Genomic DNA, 18,911 nt, shown 5'->3' on the forward strand with positions numbered 1-18,911 from the left:
AGATCCAGTGGGTGCGTGTGTGTGATGCGGGCATTACGCACAGCCTCTGGGAACTACACCGTTTGTCGGCCGGCGGCGGGCGGGATGTATACCCCCGAATGGTGGTGTGCTGCAGGGCCGTGTCGGTGGTGTGCATGCTGCCCTTCCTGGCCTCCCTTCGCTCGTCGTCGCGAGTCGCCCAGGCGCTGATCCTCATCTGGCTGGGCATGCGCGGCTCGTACCGCATGTTCCTCGCCGTCCACTACCTGCGCATACTGCACATGTCCATCGGGGACGCCACCAGGGTGCGTGTTTATACACCCTACGCCTTAATGGGCACGGTAGTGTGTGTGTGCGTGCGTACGTGCGTGTGTGTGCGTGCGTGTGTGCGTGTGTGTGTGTGTGTTTGCGTGCGTACGTGCGTGCGTGTTTGCGCGTGTGCGTGTGCGTGCGTGTGTGTTTGCGTGCGTGCGTGTGCGTGTGCATGTGTGTGTGTTTGCGTACGTGCGTTCGTATGTGTTTGCGTGCGTGCTTGCGTGTGTGTGTGTGTGTGTGCACATGTGTGTGTGTGTGTGTGTGTACGCGCATAAGGCGAACGGAGAAACCTCGAACGATTTTCCCGTTACCCGACTCAGTGAGCTACCCGAAATTTCTCTGCCCGGAGAATTGTCTCACAACGGGCACGTAATCGACGAACAAAATTGTGCGAAAATGAGGCTCTTTTGCACCATTATGAAGAGGGGAAATTGCTGACTCACCCGCGCTTTTTTCTACCACAGTTCATACCAGGCCAAAGAGATTGTGCCTAAAAAAGGCCATCAATGTAGAAACCGTCGGTTTGGATTGCTGCCCGAGCTGCGTAGCCCCAAGGAAATTAACATTGGCTCGTAATCGTAATAATTATCGTTCGATCCGTCAGCAAAACAACGGCGGTTGAGGTTAACTAGCGCTTCGGCATTCACGACCTCTGCCGGCGTGGAGCCGTTTTTACGGGACAAAGAGGCATGTTTTTCAATTTCGCTATAATATCCCACCGGTTTCATGCTAATTTCATACAGATTTATCATTACGCGGCCGCTGTTACACGTGTCCTTGGTTTGCATGAACAAATGAATTTATTCACAACGAAACTAGAGTACGTTGGCAGGTGCTATTCCCAAAAACTATTCCACTATTTCAATCGGACCTATCCTGATTGAAAGTAGCTCTCTGAAAATGGAAAATATAACTGGGAGACCGTATACGGGCCGCAGTGGCTGTGCCGTCACAAACAATATGCGCTGACGCGATCATCATGCAGATTAAATACTTGATGCGTCAAGGTTGGTATGCAGAAAACACAGCAGTCACACTGTGTGGTGCATGCAGTCTACAAAAAGTATGATCGAGAATAAGATAGAGAATTTGAAAACAAAGAAAGAAAGTGGAGAAAAAATGCCCGCCAGGTGGGATCCGGACCCACGACCTCCAGAATACCGGTCTGGTGCGATAACCACTACGCTACCGGCGGGGTGATTTTCCACTCCACTTTCTGGGGCATTTATGTTAAGGCATTTTTGTTTCCTGTGCTTGGGGGTGGTAGCCAGCGCCACCATTATATATATATATATATATATATATATATATATATATGTGTGTGTGTGTGTGTGTGTGTGTGTGTGTGTGTGTGTGTGTGTGTGTGTGTGTGTGTGTGTGTGTGTGTGTGTGTGTATCATTTATTTTCGACCAGCTGAGTTCTTAAATGCATGCCGAATTGTCTCAAAGCGTATTGTTTTCTCGCCTCCGCATACAAGTTCATTGATCAATCCCGCGGCCTCGAGTTTACTTAGAAAGGTTCAACTTAGGAGCCACCGTGGTGGGTGCAAATGTCTACGTTTTTGGTGACGTCGGAATATAGCGAAGAGAAATTGGCCCCTTTCCAGTACAGTATAGTATAGTACAGTACAGTATAGTATAGTGTATAACATTGTATAGTATATAGTAGTCAGGGTTCATCCCCACGGTGGGCGGCGGTGGAAATGTCGCCCGCCGCTCCACTTCACCGCCCACTGCCTTCAGTTGGACAGCCACCACTCCCACTCACCCATTTTAAATGAGCCCCTGAGGAACTAAAAACGGCCACTGTGTGCGAGCAACGCCAGCTGCAGAGGGACACACTTACCGCCATCTGGTTACGGTAAAAGAGGTGTGAACAAGTTGTTTTGAAGTCTCAGATTGCCAGCTGCGTGCAAAACTTGGGGTCACTGCTCGCACTTCCCACTTTCCTTTTTGTTTAAAAGCCTCCACTTTTCACCACACTGCGGCACCACAGTATTCGCAAGTTCGAGCGTGCTGCTCGAGTCCTGTTTCGTTCCGCGGGTGACTCATCATTACAATAACGCAACTTCGTATGTTCTAGTACTTCTTAAGCGCCATGTTTGTCATCGTGATTCCTTGTATTGGTTTGTTACCTGAGTTGATGTGTGGTGTTAGTAATAACTATTATGAAGTGATCGCTATATATTACGTTATCCTACGGGTATTGAAGTGAAATGTGTTTTTTTTTTGTTTCTTACTTCTTCATATGCCTGAAGACTGCGTGCTGCGTGCACCATGCTTGTTACCGTGCCACACGTACACAAAAAATGACATTAAGTGTTTAAGGCCTTAAGATAGCAAATGTCATTAATTGGGCGGGCCGTGCTACACGCGAAAACGCAAAGGCATTAAATATGTTAGGCATGATGGTGATCATGACCAAAAAGAAAAATTCACTCATATTTTAGAAGTCTTTAGTGTAGAGAAAAACGCCTTAGAAGCGTTAAAACTGCTTTTTGCGAAAGAAAATTTTATGAGAAATAGTGTTTTCTTTAAATTGGTGGGAGCCGTTTCTAAAAGTGCCTTCAGCATGCCGTCGCCGGCCAGCGGTAGCCAAATCATTTAACACGAAGAGTAACGCGATGTTCTTACTTTTGCCTCTGTTCTAGTGAACTTCATCTTCTTCAAAACTTCGCTACCAATTGTGCACAAAAAATCGTCATATTTCGAAGTTTAGCTACATTTCCGCGTCAACACTCTGGTGCTGAGAGTTTCGGGGGCTTCATTTGGTGCTCATCGCGTTCGAGAGTAGGCAGATTTAAGGTGTTCGCGAAGGTAAATGAGTTGTGCACAACTCCTTAAACCAAAATGACATTAAAGCGAATGGCATTAGATTTTTGCGTGTAGCAGCAAATTAAGGGCATTAAAACTTAAGGCATTAAGCATTTAATGTCATTTTTCGTGTACGTGTGGCACGGGTATTATATCTGCACAGCTGTCTGCCGCTTGTAGGGTTGTCTCAAACGACACTGGCCGATTGGCGTAAACAAAGTTGTCTAACATGACCCTATCTGTAGAGCATACACACGAACTCGTAACATGAGTGCACGATAGCAAAAAATGCCCCGTTCGCGCGTTCTGCCCTCCCGCTCACAATTCCTCGTCACGGGACCACAACTTGAATGTGGGGGCTACGGTCACCCGGTGCTCGCCACGCACCACACCCAGACCACTTCCAGAACTTCCTCTGGAAGTTCGTTGACATGGAAACGGTGCTCACTCGGCACCTGGGAAATGCGATCGCATTAAGGCCGGCTCCATCCCCGCCATGTTCAACGAACTCCACGCACCTGGCGAGTGGCGTCGAGACAAGTGCAGGCCAGCTAGGAAGCAGGCTCGCCCGGTGTCTTGGAGGTACGACGACTGGAAGCAGAGATGTCTGGGTCGTAGAGGACGCGGCCTCAGACCCTGAATCAGCTGCCACCGCTCTTGACGTCGACGCGCCATCGTCGACCTCCCGCTGTTTGCGACACCAAGACGGCGCTGCCGCCAGGCGAGGCCTCCACTGCTTTCTGCACCAGCTCGGCGCAGTCGCTGGACGGCGGAATTTCACGAAGTTTTCGAGGAACCACTCCGCCATCATGTCGTCGAGGCACGGACAGAGTATCGGAACACCTTCTTCCTAAATCTCGACGACATGCCCGCACTCGTGGCAGACGGGAGGTTCCACGGCAGGCTGCGGCTGAACTTCGGCCTGGCTGGGCCCAGCCATGGCTGCCCCCTTGGCTGCTCCAAGGGTGCGAAGGTCCGCCGAGGAGACACCAGATGTGGGTGTTGTGCGCTCTCGCAACACACACACACACACCAGCGCCCAAATGACACACCCTGAGCAAAGCGCAGAGCTCAAGCTCTAAAGACTCACAGGCACAAGGGAAACGACGGACCGCCTATAACAGGCAACATAATACGGTTGTTGGACCCTTATATATATAGCATGATGTTGGGGTGGAGGGGGGACGATGCGTTTTTTGTAATGTGTGGCACAGGGTTGACACTAATACATAAGAAAGACTTGTTGTGGACCAGGCAATGCACGCTGGTCTAGGACAAGTTACGTGAGAGGTTGGGCGGGCCGTGTGGTGTGGGTGAGGGGTAACAACCGCTGGGCCACCTGTCTGGCGTAGTGAATACCACGAAATTGAAAACGATTATAATGATATGATGATGGAATGATTATGATGATGATGATGATGATTGTTGGATTTTTTACGGCGCAAGGGGGATGGAAAACGAATCAGGGGAACAGCAAAGACCCGGGAGAGGGACCACCTACAGTAGTGTGCGGGCGTAGAATAAACTCTGAAATCCTGCAGCAGGATCAATTGGGAGTTGCACTGCCACCAAAAATTTTGTGCACGCATAAATCCCTACTCGTTCAAATCCAGTTGAAGCAGTTCATGCATGCCGCGGTAACGTCGATCCACGCGGCAGTCACAGGGTTTGAGACGATCGCAGGGCGAGTTTCGAACATTGAAGTCACCTGCCTCCACTGCCATTGGTCAGAGGCTTTGGTGGTGTTTGGGCGGTGGATGGCCCCAAAGCAATCGGTGATGACGATGATAATGTTGATGATTTTGTGGTGCTAGAAACGAGTTCGGGATTTTTTTTTTTGGCATTGGAAAGAGGTTTTTTTAACAGCAAAGGTGTTTGTTAAATCGTAATTTTTCGTGTCCGCAGTTAAAAATACCAAGAAATTGCCAAGCACATGCATGTCAGCGCAACAAAACCAAAAAAATGCGTAGCGCTTGTGTGTGTGGCCCTCGCGACGACCACCCAGTGGTCCCTGTGCACGTTTGGCAAGACAAGCATACCCACTTGGGGAGATTGGCCAAAGTTGGCCCAGAAATCTCCAGAGTTCATTATAATCGTGGCAGCACTGGTTCGGAACAAGAAAGTCAAGTCATGGCGTATGCTATTCCAAGGTGATGTCCAATGATTATCACTTCCAAGAAAGTGAAAGCAACGCACACTTATAGCAACAGTGATGAAGTAAAGGTCGTTGCTGCAGTGTATGAAGACGCAAATCAAATGCAGTCATGTAGTTAAACCTTCGTGTTGGTCGTGAAGTTTGCGTACGGCTTCTCTACTTTCAGGTCTAGCGCGTTAGTGTGAGCGTCTTCCATGTTTTTTCACACAGGTTTGCCCTGGCTTTTAGAACCTAAATCATGTGCCATTTATTTAAAGTTACAATTGTTTTATCCTCTAAAGCATCCTAGATAATCTCATAATTAAAGCACTGTGCAAACAATATTGTGTGAACTGATGGGTACATTCCGCAGATCATCTTCCACACTCCATGTACGTACTTATCATCATTCTGCACATTTGTATATTCTTCTTCAGTTATCATCATCATCGACGTTGTTTCTGTAGTCTGCTTGTTCGAGAACGCTGCCCTGCCTTTGCCGTAGTTTCTTCTCTCCGGTAGGGTTGCCACCTGCCCGGTTTTTGAACGGCCCGACCGTTTTTTTACACAGCGGGCCGGCTGCCCGTCCGTACTTAAAAACAGCCATCATTGGCTAATGTTTTGGCTGTTGGGCTGTGATTTTTTTTTCACGTTTTATAAGCATCAATTCAGCAACTACGAGGGTAAATATGTGTCGACAAGCTGCATAAAGACACGCGAGCAGAGAGAATACGCGGAAGAGATGCAAAGAAAAGCTCTTAATGGGCAAAGTATGCGCAGATACCTATCAATGCAGCACATTCAGAGCAATAAACAAAATTTCAGTCACTTTAAGTACAAACGTTTTGTTCATTTCTCCTTATGAAAACGCTACAGTGCATGACATTGCGTGTCAAAAAACATGGTGTCTTCTTTTCAACACAAATTCAACCTTCTATATTAGACCACCTTCAATTACTCAATTCAACCTTCTATTACATTAAACAAGTCATCCCGGGCTTTTTTGTTTGTTTGTTTTCTCCCTCTTAGTAGGCCACTTGCCCCTCAGCGAAGGAATTCTAATCCCGAAACTTCTCGAGCGCGCTAATCCCCTGACGTGTGTTTAAAAGCCAACTCAGCAGGCACGTGCGCATTCGCGTTCGCACAGACTCCCGGGACCAAGCTCAATCTCCGACGGGGGAAGAAAAATAAGCTGCGTGTTTTGCTACGATATACCCCCGGGCAACTTTTTATTTTCCGCCTCGCGTGTAGAAAGACCGTGGTTCGAATCCCGGTGACGGACAACCTCCCCCCCCCCCCCCCCCAAAAAAAAAAAAAAAAAAACTTGCAATTCTGGAATTGCAGTTGGGGCTTGGGGTGCGGCCTGAGCCCGGCGACCATTGCCGGTAACGCACTCCTTCACCAAAGCAGGATTGGCCACCCTGGTGCAGTCACGGCCACAACCTCCCATGAATACTTAACCCACGGCCCTCAGTCTCCAGTGGCTGCGAATGAACTGACCACGGCGGCGGTCAGACCTGTGACGCAGCAGGGGGTGCTAAGAATCCCTGGACCCGTACAGGCCGCCATTGGAATCTGAACCTGGCAACGTTTAACACGAGAACCTTATCTAGTGAAGCGAGTCTAGATGTGTTGTTCGAGGAATTAAAGGGCATCAAATGGGATGTCATAGGGCTTAGTGAGGTTAGGAGAACAGGTGAAGCCTTTACAGTGCTGAAAAATGGACACGTTCTATGTTACCATGGTCTAGAGGACAGAAGAGAACTGAGCGTAGGATTTCTAGTTAATAAAAGCTTAGCTGGCAACATAGAAGAATACTATAGCATTAACGAAAGGGCAGCAGGTCTTGTAATTAGCTCAATAAGAGGTACAAGCTCAAGGTGGTAAAGGGCTATGCCCCCACATCCAGCCATGACGACCAGGTAGTGGAACGCTTCTATGAAGTTGTGGAATCGGCAATGGCTGAAGTAAAAACACAGTATACCGTAGTTACGGGAGATTTCAATGCTAAAGTAGGCAAGCATCAGGCTGGAGACAAGGCAGTTGGGAACTATGGTCTGGGGTGTATAAATAGCAGGGGGGACCTACTAGTTGAGTTTGCAGAACGAAATAACCTACGCATAATGAATACCTTCTTCTGTAAACGGGAGAGCCGGAAGTGGACGTGGAGGGGCCCGAATGGGGACCATAAAAATGAAATAGACTTCATATTATGCGATAACCCTGGCGTTGTGAAGGATGTGGAAGTGCTCGGAAGGGTAAGGTGTAGTGACCATCGTATGGTAAGATCTCGAATTAAGCTAGATTTGGGGAGGGTCCGTAACAAGCTAGTATGAAAGAAGCCGATTAATGAGCTAACAGTAAGGCATAAACTAGAATAATTCAGGTTCGCGCTGCAGAACCGATACTCAACTCTTACCGAGGAAGGCGAGCTTACGACACAGGAAGCCAGCGACAACCTTACACGCATTATCACGGAGTGTGCAGTAGAAGTCGGGGGCACGATGGCTAGACAGGATACTGGTAAACTTTCCCAGGAGACGAAAGATCTAATTAGGAAACGGCAAACCATGACAATCTCCACCCCAGATGACAGATAAGAACTAACGCAGCTTTCTAAGTTAATGAGCGTAAGACAGCTGACATACGGAAGTATAATATGGAGAGGATCGAATACGCTGTAACGAACGGAGGTAGCCTAAAAGCAGTAAAGAGGCGTCTTGGCGTGGGGAAAAATCAGATGTATGCACTTAAAGACAAGCAAGGCAATGTCATCACAAATAGGGACAACATAGTCACAGTGGCTGAGGAGTTCTATAGGGATCTGTACAGTAGCCAGGACATCCAGGATAATGCCGAACGAGACAGTAGTTCAGAGGAGATAGACACCCCACCAGTAACGACCGAAGAAGTAAGGAAGGCTTTGAAAGAAATGAAAGGGGGCAAAGCACCTGGTGAGGATCAGATAACAGCAGACCTCTTGAAGGACGGAGGAGAAATTGTACTAAAAAACTGGCAAATCTGTATACGCAAAGCCTAATTACCGCAAGCGTACCGGAATCATGGAAGAACGCGAACATCATCCTAATACATTAGGAAGGTGACATGAAGGACCTGAAAAATTACAGGCCGATCAGCTTACTGTCAGTCGTCTACAAGGTACTTACCAAGGTAATCACTAACAGAATTTTTGCAACCTTAGATTTCAGTCAACCTAAAGAACAAGCAGGGTTCCGTAAAGGTTATTCAACAATAGACCATATTCACACGATCAATGAGGTGATCGAGAAGTGCGCTGAGTATTCTGAACCCCTATATATAGCCTTCAGAGATTATGAGAAAGCATTCGACTCGGTCCAAACCCTAGCAGTTATTCAGGCATTACGGAACCAGGGAGTAGATGAGCATTATGTAAAAATACTAGAGAATATCTACAATGGGTCCACAGCTACCATCATCCTCCATAAGGAGAGCAGTAAAATACCTATAACGAAGGGCGCCAGACAAGGAGACACAATCTCTCCAATGTTATTCACAGCATGTTTACAAGAAGTATTCAGAACGTTGGATTGGGAACAGGTGGGAGTAAGGGTTAATGGAGAATACCTCAGTAACCTCAGATTTGCTAATGACGTTGCCTTGCTAAGTAACTCGGGGGACGAATTGCAAAGCATGCTTTCCGCACGAGACGAACGGAGTAGAACCGTGGGCCTGAAAATTAATACGCAGAAAACTAAAGTAATGATCAATAACCTCGGGACAGCACAACACTTTGGGATAGGGGGCGAAGTAGTGGAAGTGGTAAAATAATATATCTACTAGGCCAAGTTGGGACCCCGGATCCCAACCATGAGGCAGAGATAATAAGAAGGATCAGAATGGGGCATACGGCAGACATTCTCAGATAATGAATAGCAGCCTACCATTGTCCCTGAAGAAGAAAGTGTATAACAGCTGCGTCTGACCGGTACTTACCTACGGGGCCGAAACGTGGAGGCTCACTAAGAGGGTTCAACTTAAATTGAGAACGACTCAGAGAGCAATGGAGCGGAAAATGATAGGTGTAACATTAAGGGACAGGAAGAGAGCAGAGTGGGTCAGGGAACAAACGCATGTTAAGGACATACTGGTGGAAATGAAGAAGAAGAAATGGACGTGGGCAGGGCATGTAATGCGCAGGCAGGATAACCGCTGGTCATTAAGGGTAACAGAGTTGATCCCTAGAGAAGGCAAGCGTTGCAGGGGACGGCAGAAAGTTAGATGGGGGGATGAGATCAAGAAGTTTGCAGGGACAAATTGGTCACAGTTGGCACAGGACCGGGGTAATTGGAGAATAATGGGATATGCCTTTGCCCTGCAGTGGGCGTAGATAGGCTGGTGGTGGTGGTGGTGATGATGATGATGGTGATGATGATGGCGGTGATGATGATGATGATGATGATGATGATGATGATGATGGCGATGATGATGATGATGATGATGATGATGATGATGATGATGATGATGATGATGATGATGATGCCTGAAGACTATTAGTATATTTTATGTTGTTTGTGCACTACAACTATACTTCAGTTGATGCTCAAGCGGGGTGAAGCCTATATAGTCAGAAGGGTATACCTCATTTTGCTTTGCCTTGCCGTCATTTCTACACTGCCCAAATGGAACCATAAATACTAAGACAAATACCCAATATTTGGCCAGTGTTTTTAAGTGCGAATGCACTTCTTAAGCGACCCTGAACCTGCGTCCACCGGCGATGTCCGCGCACGTGGAGATAAGCGCGCACAGCCTGGCCGCTGACATGGCACATACCCATGTGGGGGATTGGCCAGGAATCTCCTCGTCTTCCTTGGCAACGGGGGGAGATGGGCGCGCGCTGCCTGGCCGCTGACATGGCACATACCCACGTGGGGGATTGGCCAAGAATCGGGCGTGAGAAGGGCTAATGCACCCGCTTAAAGGAGTACTGACACGAAATTTCAAAGCTGAGATCCGCTCTAGCAATCAAGTACAACGACAACACAAATAGGTGTCTGTGAATAAATGCATCTTTCTTTCTTTGTAGTTGTGTGTGTGTGTGTGATCTCTCTTTCGCGACCATTACCGAACCGCGCAAATTCAACTCGTGCATTCGCACTTTCACATTCTTCCCCTCGGGGAAATGCGGGGAATTTTTTTGTGCTTTAGTTTGAAATTTCTGCGGTTTTTGTCCCTCTCCCTCGTTCTCAAAATGTCCACCTCTCAGAAATTCCTGGGGAGAACCCCCATAGTAGTATAGTATAGACAGTTTGCACTGACGTCACTGTATATCTGCCCTGTTGGTGTACGTGTGCGCGATAGAAGAACGTGTTCTTACCTGCCGCTCTTATATCGAACAGCGCCGAGGAAGCTTGGAGCCGTGATCCAGAAAGGGCTGTAGTGACGTCTCATGCAAGCTATGAATAGTGCCTTTATTATCACGGATGGCACTGGGACCTTGACCGGAGAGAAGTTGAGAAATGAGAACCAGGTGTTTAACCGCCGGGAACCGCTAGATCAAAAGCGAGGAAAACGGCTACCGAGCTCGCTGAACACACGCCGTCAGCGTTCTCTTCTGTCTCCTCAGGTACAGGTTGATGACGATCAGGGATTGCTCATTACACCACCGGCGGTGCAGGCGACGTTGCAACGATCGTAACTGACAGCTGGGGCAATATGTATGTAGTATATACTTTACTATACTGTGGCGTACTATATTATACTAGAAATGTGCCAACTGCTCTTTCCAATGTCACCAAAAACGTGCCATTTTCACGTGTCACGCGGCTCCGACGACGGCATGTTGGCAGTTTACTCTTCAACTCTCGCGAAATAACGCGCCTGATGTTCCTCGTTTTCCAACCATCAAATGCTATCCGAGAAATCCATCGTTAAAATTTAAAATCAACTTTGATACCAAATTAGCCCTTAAACTACATGTTCGCAATCGCTGCTCAAAACGTACCCGATCTCGTTTTTCGTTATGCGATGGGTGAGTTCGCATGCATCAGGAACGGACCGAAATGCATAACTGGCGTTCGATGTAAAACCATAACGAACGTGTCGGCTTCGCAAACAGATGGACGATTTTGTTCCATTGTGGACCGGTAATATCCAACGCCCGCAAACGGTACCTAGCCCCCAGCGTTTCTTAGGCAGAATGCACTTTTTGCTTTGGATACATTGCCGACCAAAATATTTTGCAGCCGCTTATAACTACAATCCTTGTAACTGATGGGAAAGTAACAGACAAACATTGCCACGGCAACGTCAAAAAAAAAAAAAAAAAAGATTGGCCGCGTATCCACTCACTTCGCTGCAAATGTCGTCGAAAGACTGTAGTCTTCGCCACGTAAATAGAGTGCTACAGCAGAGCGGAGAACCGGTCCCGGTACGGTACCCGGTACACTTGCGCATGAGCACAACCAGTTTTCCCTTCTCTGCACACGCGTGGTAGCGCCGGTCGCCTACCGGGTACCATACCGGGACCGGTTCTCCGCTCTATTATAACTCTCCAATGCCTCTGTTTTCTCCCCTTCCAACCTCTCACGCTCTTCCCCCTCCCTTCCCGCTCCTCCCACGACTAACACGGTGCAGGCTTGTTAAATTCAATTCAATTTTCCCGCGTTCCATTGCACGCGCCATCTTAATGGAGCCATTTCTTTCTGTTGTAATTAGAACACTGCCACCACGTCGAGGCTCGCGCGAGCTCTTTTTTCTTATTTTTATGGTCATAATATTGTTTTCAACGCGTATTCGTTACTTGCTATCGCAAATATAAAGCACGCCTTTATTTTAAAATAAATGAACCCGGCAAGTACCAATTTTTGCATCGATGTTGTGTACCAAATACGCCTGATGTTCCGTTTTTGCTCAACAATGTTGATAGGTATACAGTACAGCCGCACCTCGTTTTTACGAAGTAGTATCGGGGCAGCAAATTAGTTCGTTATATCCGATATTCGTTGTAACAGCAGAGGTAAAAATCGGCTCTAGCAAATCGACAACTTGGCTCGCGCAAAAATACTTGATACAAAAATTCCCTTTTTAGGCTTCCAACCCACTATAAACAAAGTTAACCCTTACCTTTCTCCTCGTTGCATTTCAAACTCAATGAACCGGAACATGAGTGCGTGAAATTACAACACAGCAAAGTTCACTTGACAAAACAGGCCTGCGTCTTTACTTGCTTGATAAAGGCTGTGATCTTCATCTGGTGGTACTAACAGCACTGAGCAGGACGGAGTTTTCTTCAGTGTCCACGAACAAAAGGGCCTTTATACATCTGCAGTTTGGGATGCCGTAGGGTTTTTCCGAGTAGCTTCTCAGCCTCCTGGTGAAATATTTCTTGGTTATATCCGATATCGCACGCGGCTCTCATGGTTTCAGTTTCGTTATAACGGAATAAGCGTCATTGAAATACAGTCAAACCCGTCTATAACGAACCCGGATAGAGCGAATTATTCTATATATCGAACAAAAATAATTCAGTTACGGAAATACATGGGAAACATATTCCTTATAACGAAGTTCACATCCGATATATCGAACTCTGGGCGCCTGGAATGGCCGCCGAAATGCATGATCTCGGAGCGGCGATTGAGATGTGGATAGGCCGCGACCACGGAGCAAGAGCCGCGACTTAGACATCGCGCCTCACACGGAGCGACATGACGCCCAATACTTTCCGTAACTGTTTCCGATGCGCGGGACTCGCGACGGAACCCGCCTCGTCAGCGAGTCCGGACCAAGACAGCAGCATCGGTGAACTGTGGGAAGAGCTCGCCAACGTTCCCGATGATGTCGCGAGTGAAATCCGTCCGACACCTATAATGAAGAGCTTTCGGCAGTCAATGTGCTCCGCCAATGCTTCTTAGATTTTTGAGGACGCGGACTCGAAATGGTGCAAACAATTTTTCGTGTAGAGATTGCTATGCTAGTTGAAGCCGCCAAAACAAAAGTGAAAACAAAAATCACCGTTTTTTTTTTTTGTTGCAACGTGGGCAGTTAAGGCGGAAAGTAGCTTTGATACTTGCAATAAATGGATTATTTTGGTATGGTAATGGCTACTTTACTGTGTTCGTTTCTGCATACGCGGATGGCGGAGTTGAGGAGGGGGCGGGGGGCTCCTGCGGGTTGCGAACTCGTAACAATAAACGTGTTATAGGGGGGTTCGGCTATATCGAACTATTGGATATATCGAACTAATCGCGGTGCATATTGCAGTTCGCTATAAACGGGTTTGACTGTAAAGCGTGACCAACAAAAGTTCGTATTTAGTTCGCTATAGCCGATAATTCGCTATATCACTGATGGTTACAACGAGGTTTAATTGTATATGTTTCCAGGTTTAATAGTTCAGAAAGGTTTTGGCTATATGAACTTCCCGTTCAATAATTCTTGTAAGTTCGGCCGGGTGGCTGTATCGAGACGCAGACATAGAGATAGATAAAAATTTACGGGTTTAAGTAGCCCAAGAAAAACTATCGTCTTTTAAAAAAAACGTTAAAAATAAAAATTATGACGTCCGCGACAGGACTCGAACCTGCAATCTTCTGATCCGAAGTCAGACGCCTTATCCATTAGGCCACGCGGACGGGTGCACGGATGGCGTTTGAGGCAATGCTGCCCTCTGGCTGCAGGAATCAGTCTAGTTTTGGTCTAGTCTAGTCTAGATATGGTACATCTATGTAATCTTTGGTGTGGCTTGTCCCTTCCCAGTTGTGCAACTCTACCTTTCATCATTTCTTTTCGAGGTACCTCAATTGATTTCGATTGATTGATTGATTGATTGATTGATTGATTGATTGATTGATTGATTGATTGATTGATTGATTGATTGATTGATTGATTGATTGATTGATTGATTGATTGATTGATTGATTGATTGGTTTATTGTAGGGTTTAACGCGCCGACGCAACGCAGGCGATGAGGCGCGCCGTAGTGGTGGGCTCCGGATTAATTTTGACCACCTGGGGATCTTTAACGTGCGCCGAAATCTCGTACACACGGGCGTTTTTGCTTTTCGCCTCCATCAGAAAAGCGGCCGCCGCGGCCGAGAATCGAACCCGCGACCTCGTGCTCAGCAGCGCAACGCCTTAGCCACTGAGCCACCGCGGCGGGTTCGAGGTACCTCAAACTCATTTGCCAAACCGTGACAACGCAGTACTTTCGTGCAATTAGTGCATCTGCAGGCGCAAGCTATGGTGACCGGCACAGATTCACGCCTCATCAACAAATTACTTAGTGGGTGGGTTTAGCATGCCTGAAACTAAGAGCTCTGAACAGAAGAACGCATTTTTGTCTTTCAAAAATAGGTAACAGACAGACCGCAGCGTAAGGTGACCGAATGATCATTTATTCGCGTGAATAGGAAGATTTGCCTATAATGTATGAATAACACAAAATGGCAAAACAATATACCCAACCAAAGAATTGTTACCCCCGTATCGCGAAAAGGCGCCCTTCAGCATGAGCGAAGGCGTCGAAAAATGTCGGAAGGCAAAAGTGATACTTAAGTTAGGTTCGTGAAAATGGGGTTATATGCCCTATAAGGCCGCCTTTCTTGTCTAAAATTACCGGAAAAATAAAAGGCCCTCGCGCGTTTTCCTTTTCTTTCGTCCTCGACCCTGCGCTGTTTTCCCTTCGTTTGGACCAAGTTTCAGATTTTCAAACAGGGAAAGCGCGCGATGCGCTAATCCATTCATTACACTTGGTAAAATGCTTGTCCATAACAGCGATTTCTACTGCAACTGGCTGTATCTGCAAAATACTGACCGATACTCTAAAAACAAGTATTGGGGACTGTAGTGGTCGGTGTAGACTTCAGAATGGTGCACTAAATTTCTCCAAAATTATTTTAAGCCAACACCTCACAAGGCCGGAAGCACAAAAACCCGTGCTGTGGGGTGTTTCAGGGAAGCCTTTCAGTAATTTTAGAAAATAGGCTTTCGGTGGTAAAAGTGTTTTTCTTGCGTGAAATGATCAGGAGCCGTGGCCGGCGCAATAAAACGAGTTCCAATCTCTATTTAGAGTAACAATTAATTAGTGCTTGTTAATTAACCTTTTAAATTATAGCAGTGATTGTAATTGTAATTATTGACGTGTGATTGTAATGTGGAAACTGTATAGGATAATCAGTCAAACCGATATTCAGCGTTATATGTATATGCGAAAATGTAATCGGCCGCAGACCAATGGGCTGAGTCCTCCGGACGCGCACATCTGGAGCTCGCCGGCTGCAAACGTCACTGCAAAGCGCCGCAAAGCCATGCTCCCGTGTCGACGTCACTTACGGCTGCGCACGTCACACGTTCGCCGGGCTGCTTTCCGTTCGAGATAAGATAAAGCCACGACCGGGCTAAAACATAGGCGCGCCGGCTGTGTTGAAACCCCGCGTCTCTTAGTGACGTCAACACGGGGCGCGACTTCGCGGCAATGCGGTGCTTTGCAGCCGGCGAGCTCCAATGTGCGCGTCTGGACGACTGAGATACTCGGCCCATACGTCTGCGGGCAATTACATTTTCGCAAACATAACGCTGGATATCGGTTCGACTGATGATTGATTGATTGATTGATTGTGGGGTTTAACGCGCCGACGCAACGCAGGCGATGAGGCGCGCCGTAGTGGAGGGCTCCGGATTAATTTTGACCACCTGGGGTTCTTTAACGTGCGCCGAAATCTCGTACACACGGGCGTTTTTGCTTTTCGCCTCCATCAGAAAAGCGGCCGCCGCGGCCGGGAATCGAACCCGCGACCTCGTGCTCAGCAGCGCAACGCCTTAGCCACTGAGTCGACTGATGATCCCCTACAATTTCCACATTACAGTCACACATATAACTGCAATAATTAAAAGGTTAATTAACAAGTACTATTTAATTGTTACTCTAAATAGCAATTGCGACTCGTTTTATTGCGCCCGCCACGGCACCTGATCACTTCGCGCAAGAAAAATAATTTTACTCCGAAAGCCTATATTTTTTAAACTAAAATCTTCCTTGAAACAACCTGTATAGACAAGTGTTTTACCGACTGAACGCCGCGTGGGTGGGACATTTAAGGCGAAAGCCTTCTCATGAAACGCCAAAAGCGACCGGAGTCGTATGTCATCGTCGTCGGCGGCGGCGGCGTCGACGTTAATAACGCCAGAATGGCCGCCGTTGTGAAATAAAATAAATGGGGTTCGTGTGAGATAAGAACGCAAGTCGCCAGGTGCGCTAATCACAGCGCTAAGCCGATGCCGTTACGAATAATACTACGACAAGCTCACTTCAGCGCCCCTATCGCGAGATGCCGTCACTAATGCCTCGGTATTTTTTCACCCCCTCAGGGAGTCGTTCACCTCGCAAGTGTCATGGTCTTCGTGGACGTCATCAACGTGATGCTGTTTGAGAACATGCTAGCATTGATTGGTGAGTATTACTCACCTACGGGGCAGAAACTTGGAGGCTCACTAAGAGGGTATAACTTAAATTAAGGACGACTCAGCGAGCAATGGACAAGAAGAGAGCGGAGTAGGTCAGGGAACAAACGCATGTTAAGGACATTTTAGTAGAAACTAAGAAGAAGAAATTGACGTGGGCAGGGCATGTAAGGCGAAGGCAAGATAACCGCTGGTCATTAAGGGTAACAGAGTGGATCCCTAGAGAAGGCAAGCGTAGCAGGGGACGGCAGAAAGTTAGATGGGCAGATGAGATCAAGAAGTTTGCGGGGATAAATTGGTCACAGTTAGCACAGGACCGGGATAATAGGAGATCCATGGGAGACGCCTTTTTCCTGCAGTGGGCGTAGACAGGATGATGATGATGATGACGATGATAACGAATGAGAGGGCCGCAGTTAATGTACCGTGTCCATTCATGCCTGCTTTTAATTCGGAGCATTACTTGGTTTATCGTGCGAAAGCCCCGCGGTCATCGGAAAACCGTGACAGGCAAATCAGCGGCAAGTTCTCATTACCTGCGGCGCGCCATGTGGGTTCACTGGTTGCTGCCTTGCGGGTAATTCACCAGATGGCGCCAGCCGGCCTAAGGCGTGTAATTTCACCCCGAGACGTACAAACACGGTCCTGTCGCGCTGCCTCGCGAACGGAATCACCAGGTGGTGCAAGCTGGCTCAGCGCCAAGCAGGCTAATGCTTCGAGAGAGAGAGAGAGAGAGAGAGAGAGAGAGAGAGAGAGAGAGAGAGAGAGAGAGAGAGAGAGAGAGAGAGAGAGAGAGAGAGAGAGAGAGAGAGAGAGAGAACTCGTTAATGTGAGCTGGAGAGGTCAGCTCTGCTAGCGGCAGTGCTTGCTACGCCGGATGGGAACGATTACAATGCAGTGAAGTGAATGTGAGAGATTGGGAAGCCAACAATTAGAGAAAAAACAAAAAAATAAAAATGGCACACAATAAAATGCAAGTAAAAAACTCTAAATAAAGTTAAGTAAAAAAGTAGAGCAAATGGTGTTCAGGAAGCGCAGAGCGCCTAACAACAAGGAGAAAAAACGTTCATGACGACGCAAACGCGTGCAGCCATGCGCCCAATTCAAGAATTACAAAGTTTTCTCTAGTCCAGAATCCCGCAAGAAACGCAGCAAAAGTTTTGTCCCTAAAGATGAGTCATTGTTGTCGGCTTAAGGTGCAAAAAAGTGACGCAACTGAAGCCTTGCTCCACGTCGTACACGAGACAGGCAGCTGTTGCTCCCGCAGCGGCAGAGCGCGGGCAGATACACAAATGCTTGAAAGTGGCACATCTTCGAAACAGGGCTAATGCTCTTTCGTATACGCGTCATAAGAAACGCTTATGTGCCCCCATAGATTTTTTTTTTCTTTCTCGCTTTCCATGGCTGGCTACGCAATTTGCAATTGAATGAAATTAATTGAAGTTTCGTTCTTCGATGTACAGTCGCAGTAGAGTGATTCTCAACCTTGAGGGTACGGGGGATTATGTCTGGCCTTGCAAAAGTGATGGCGGACTCCACGAGTAAATATTTCAGACCCTTGCCATATTGAAGAACACCTTGCTCTTGCAGCTAGAGTCACTCAAGCCCTATGGTATGTCTGGCTTTCTTGCACAGCTGAGATGTTTCGAAAGAAGCCGACTTTAAAACACGTGCTACGCATGCGATGCGGTGAAGCCTTTTTTTTTTTTTCTTTTTGCGTTTTCTTTTAGGCTTGATAAAAGTGAGATGAGGTGGGGTTATGGAGAGAGAGAAAGAGTACCGTATGTTCGCGCGAATAACGCGCCCATGCATGTAACCCGCACCCGCGCTTTTCGTCGACGAATAAAAAAATACACCCCCGCGTATTGCCCGCATATTTTATACATAGAAGGATGGACCAAAGCTGCTACTCAAGCAACATTACACATTCGTTTATACAAAAGAACTTACCTAGCGGACTACGTAACTAGATGTCTTTCCGCATACATTTTTTTCAGTTGGTATATTTCTGAGCTGTATGTGCAAAAGAAGCGCTCTCAATGGGATAATAGTGGCATAGTCGCTATTACTGCTGCAGGGGCATCACGACCAAACACGCGTTGTGGTGAAGCTGCTCCAAAGGAAATACCTCGCATATACATAGTATTCACGTGACGTCACATCCGCTATGACGTCACATTCAGTGGTGCTGCCGCCATCTTAAGGAACCTCACCAACAGGCGCA

At 47.4% G+C, this 18,911-nt stretch overlaps 1 protein-coding gene and 1 non-coding gene across 2 annotated transcripts in view; one reads left to right on the plus strand and one right to left on the minus strand.

Moving 5' to 3' along the window:
* The window catches only part of LOC144146356 (uncharacterized), a 31,812-nt gene that overhangs the window by 11,725 nt on the left and 1,176 nt on the right, over positions 1–18,911 (plus strand). Inside the window, exon 6 of the mRNA XM_077678312.1 lies at positions 116–284. Coding sequence (XP_077534438.1) covers positions 116–284 — 169 coding nt within the window. The remainder of the gene's footprint in view (positions 1–115; positions 285–18,911) is intronic.
* Trnar-ucg (transfer RNA arginine (anticodon UCG)) lies at positions 13,788–13,860 on the minus strand. The gene has a single exon. It is a non-coding gene; the product is annotated as a tRNA-Arg (tRNA).

This window comes from Haemaphysalis longicornis, unplaced genomic scaffold (genome assembly GCF_048455015.1).
Source record: "Haemaphysalis longicornis isolate Haplotype H1 unplaced genomic scaffold, Haemaphysalis longicornis Haplotype H1 scaffold_7, whole genome shotgun sequence".
NCBI classification, from domain to species: domain Eukaryota; kingdom Metazoa; phylum Arthropoda; class Arachnida; order Ixodida; family Ixodidae; genus Haemaphysalis; species Haemaphysalis longicornis.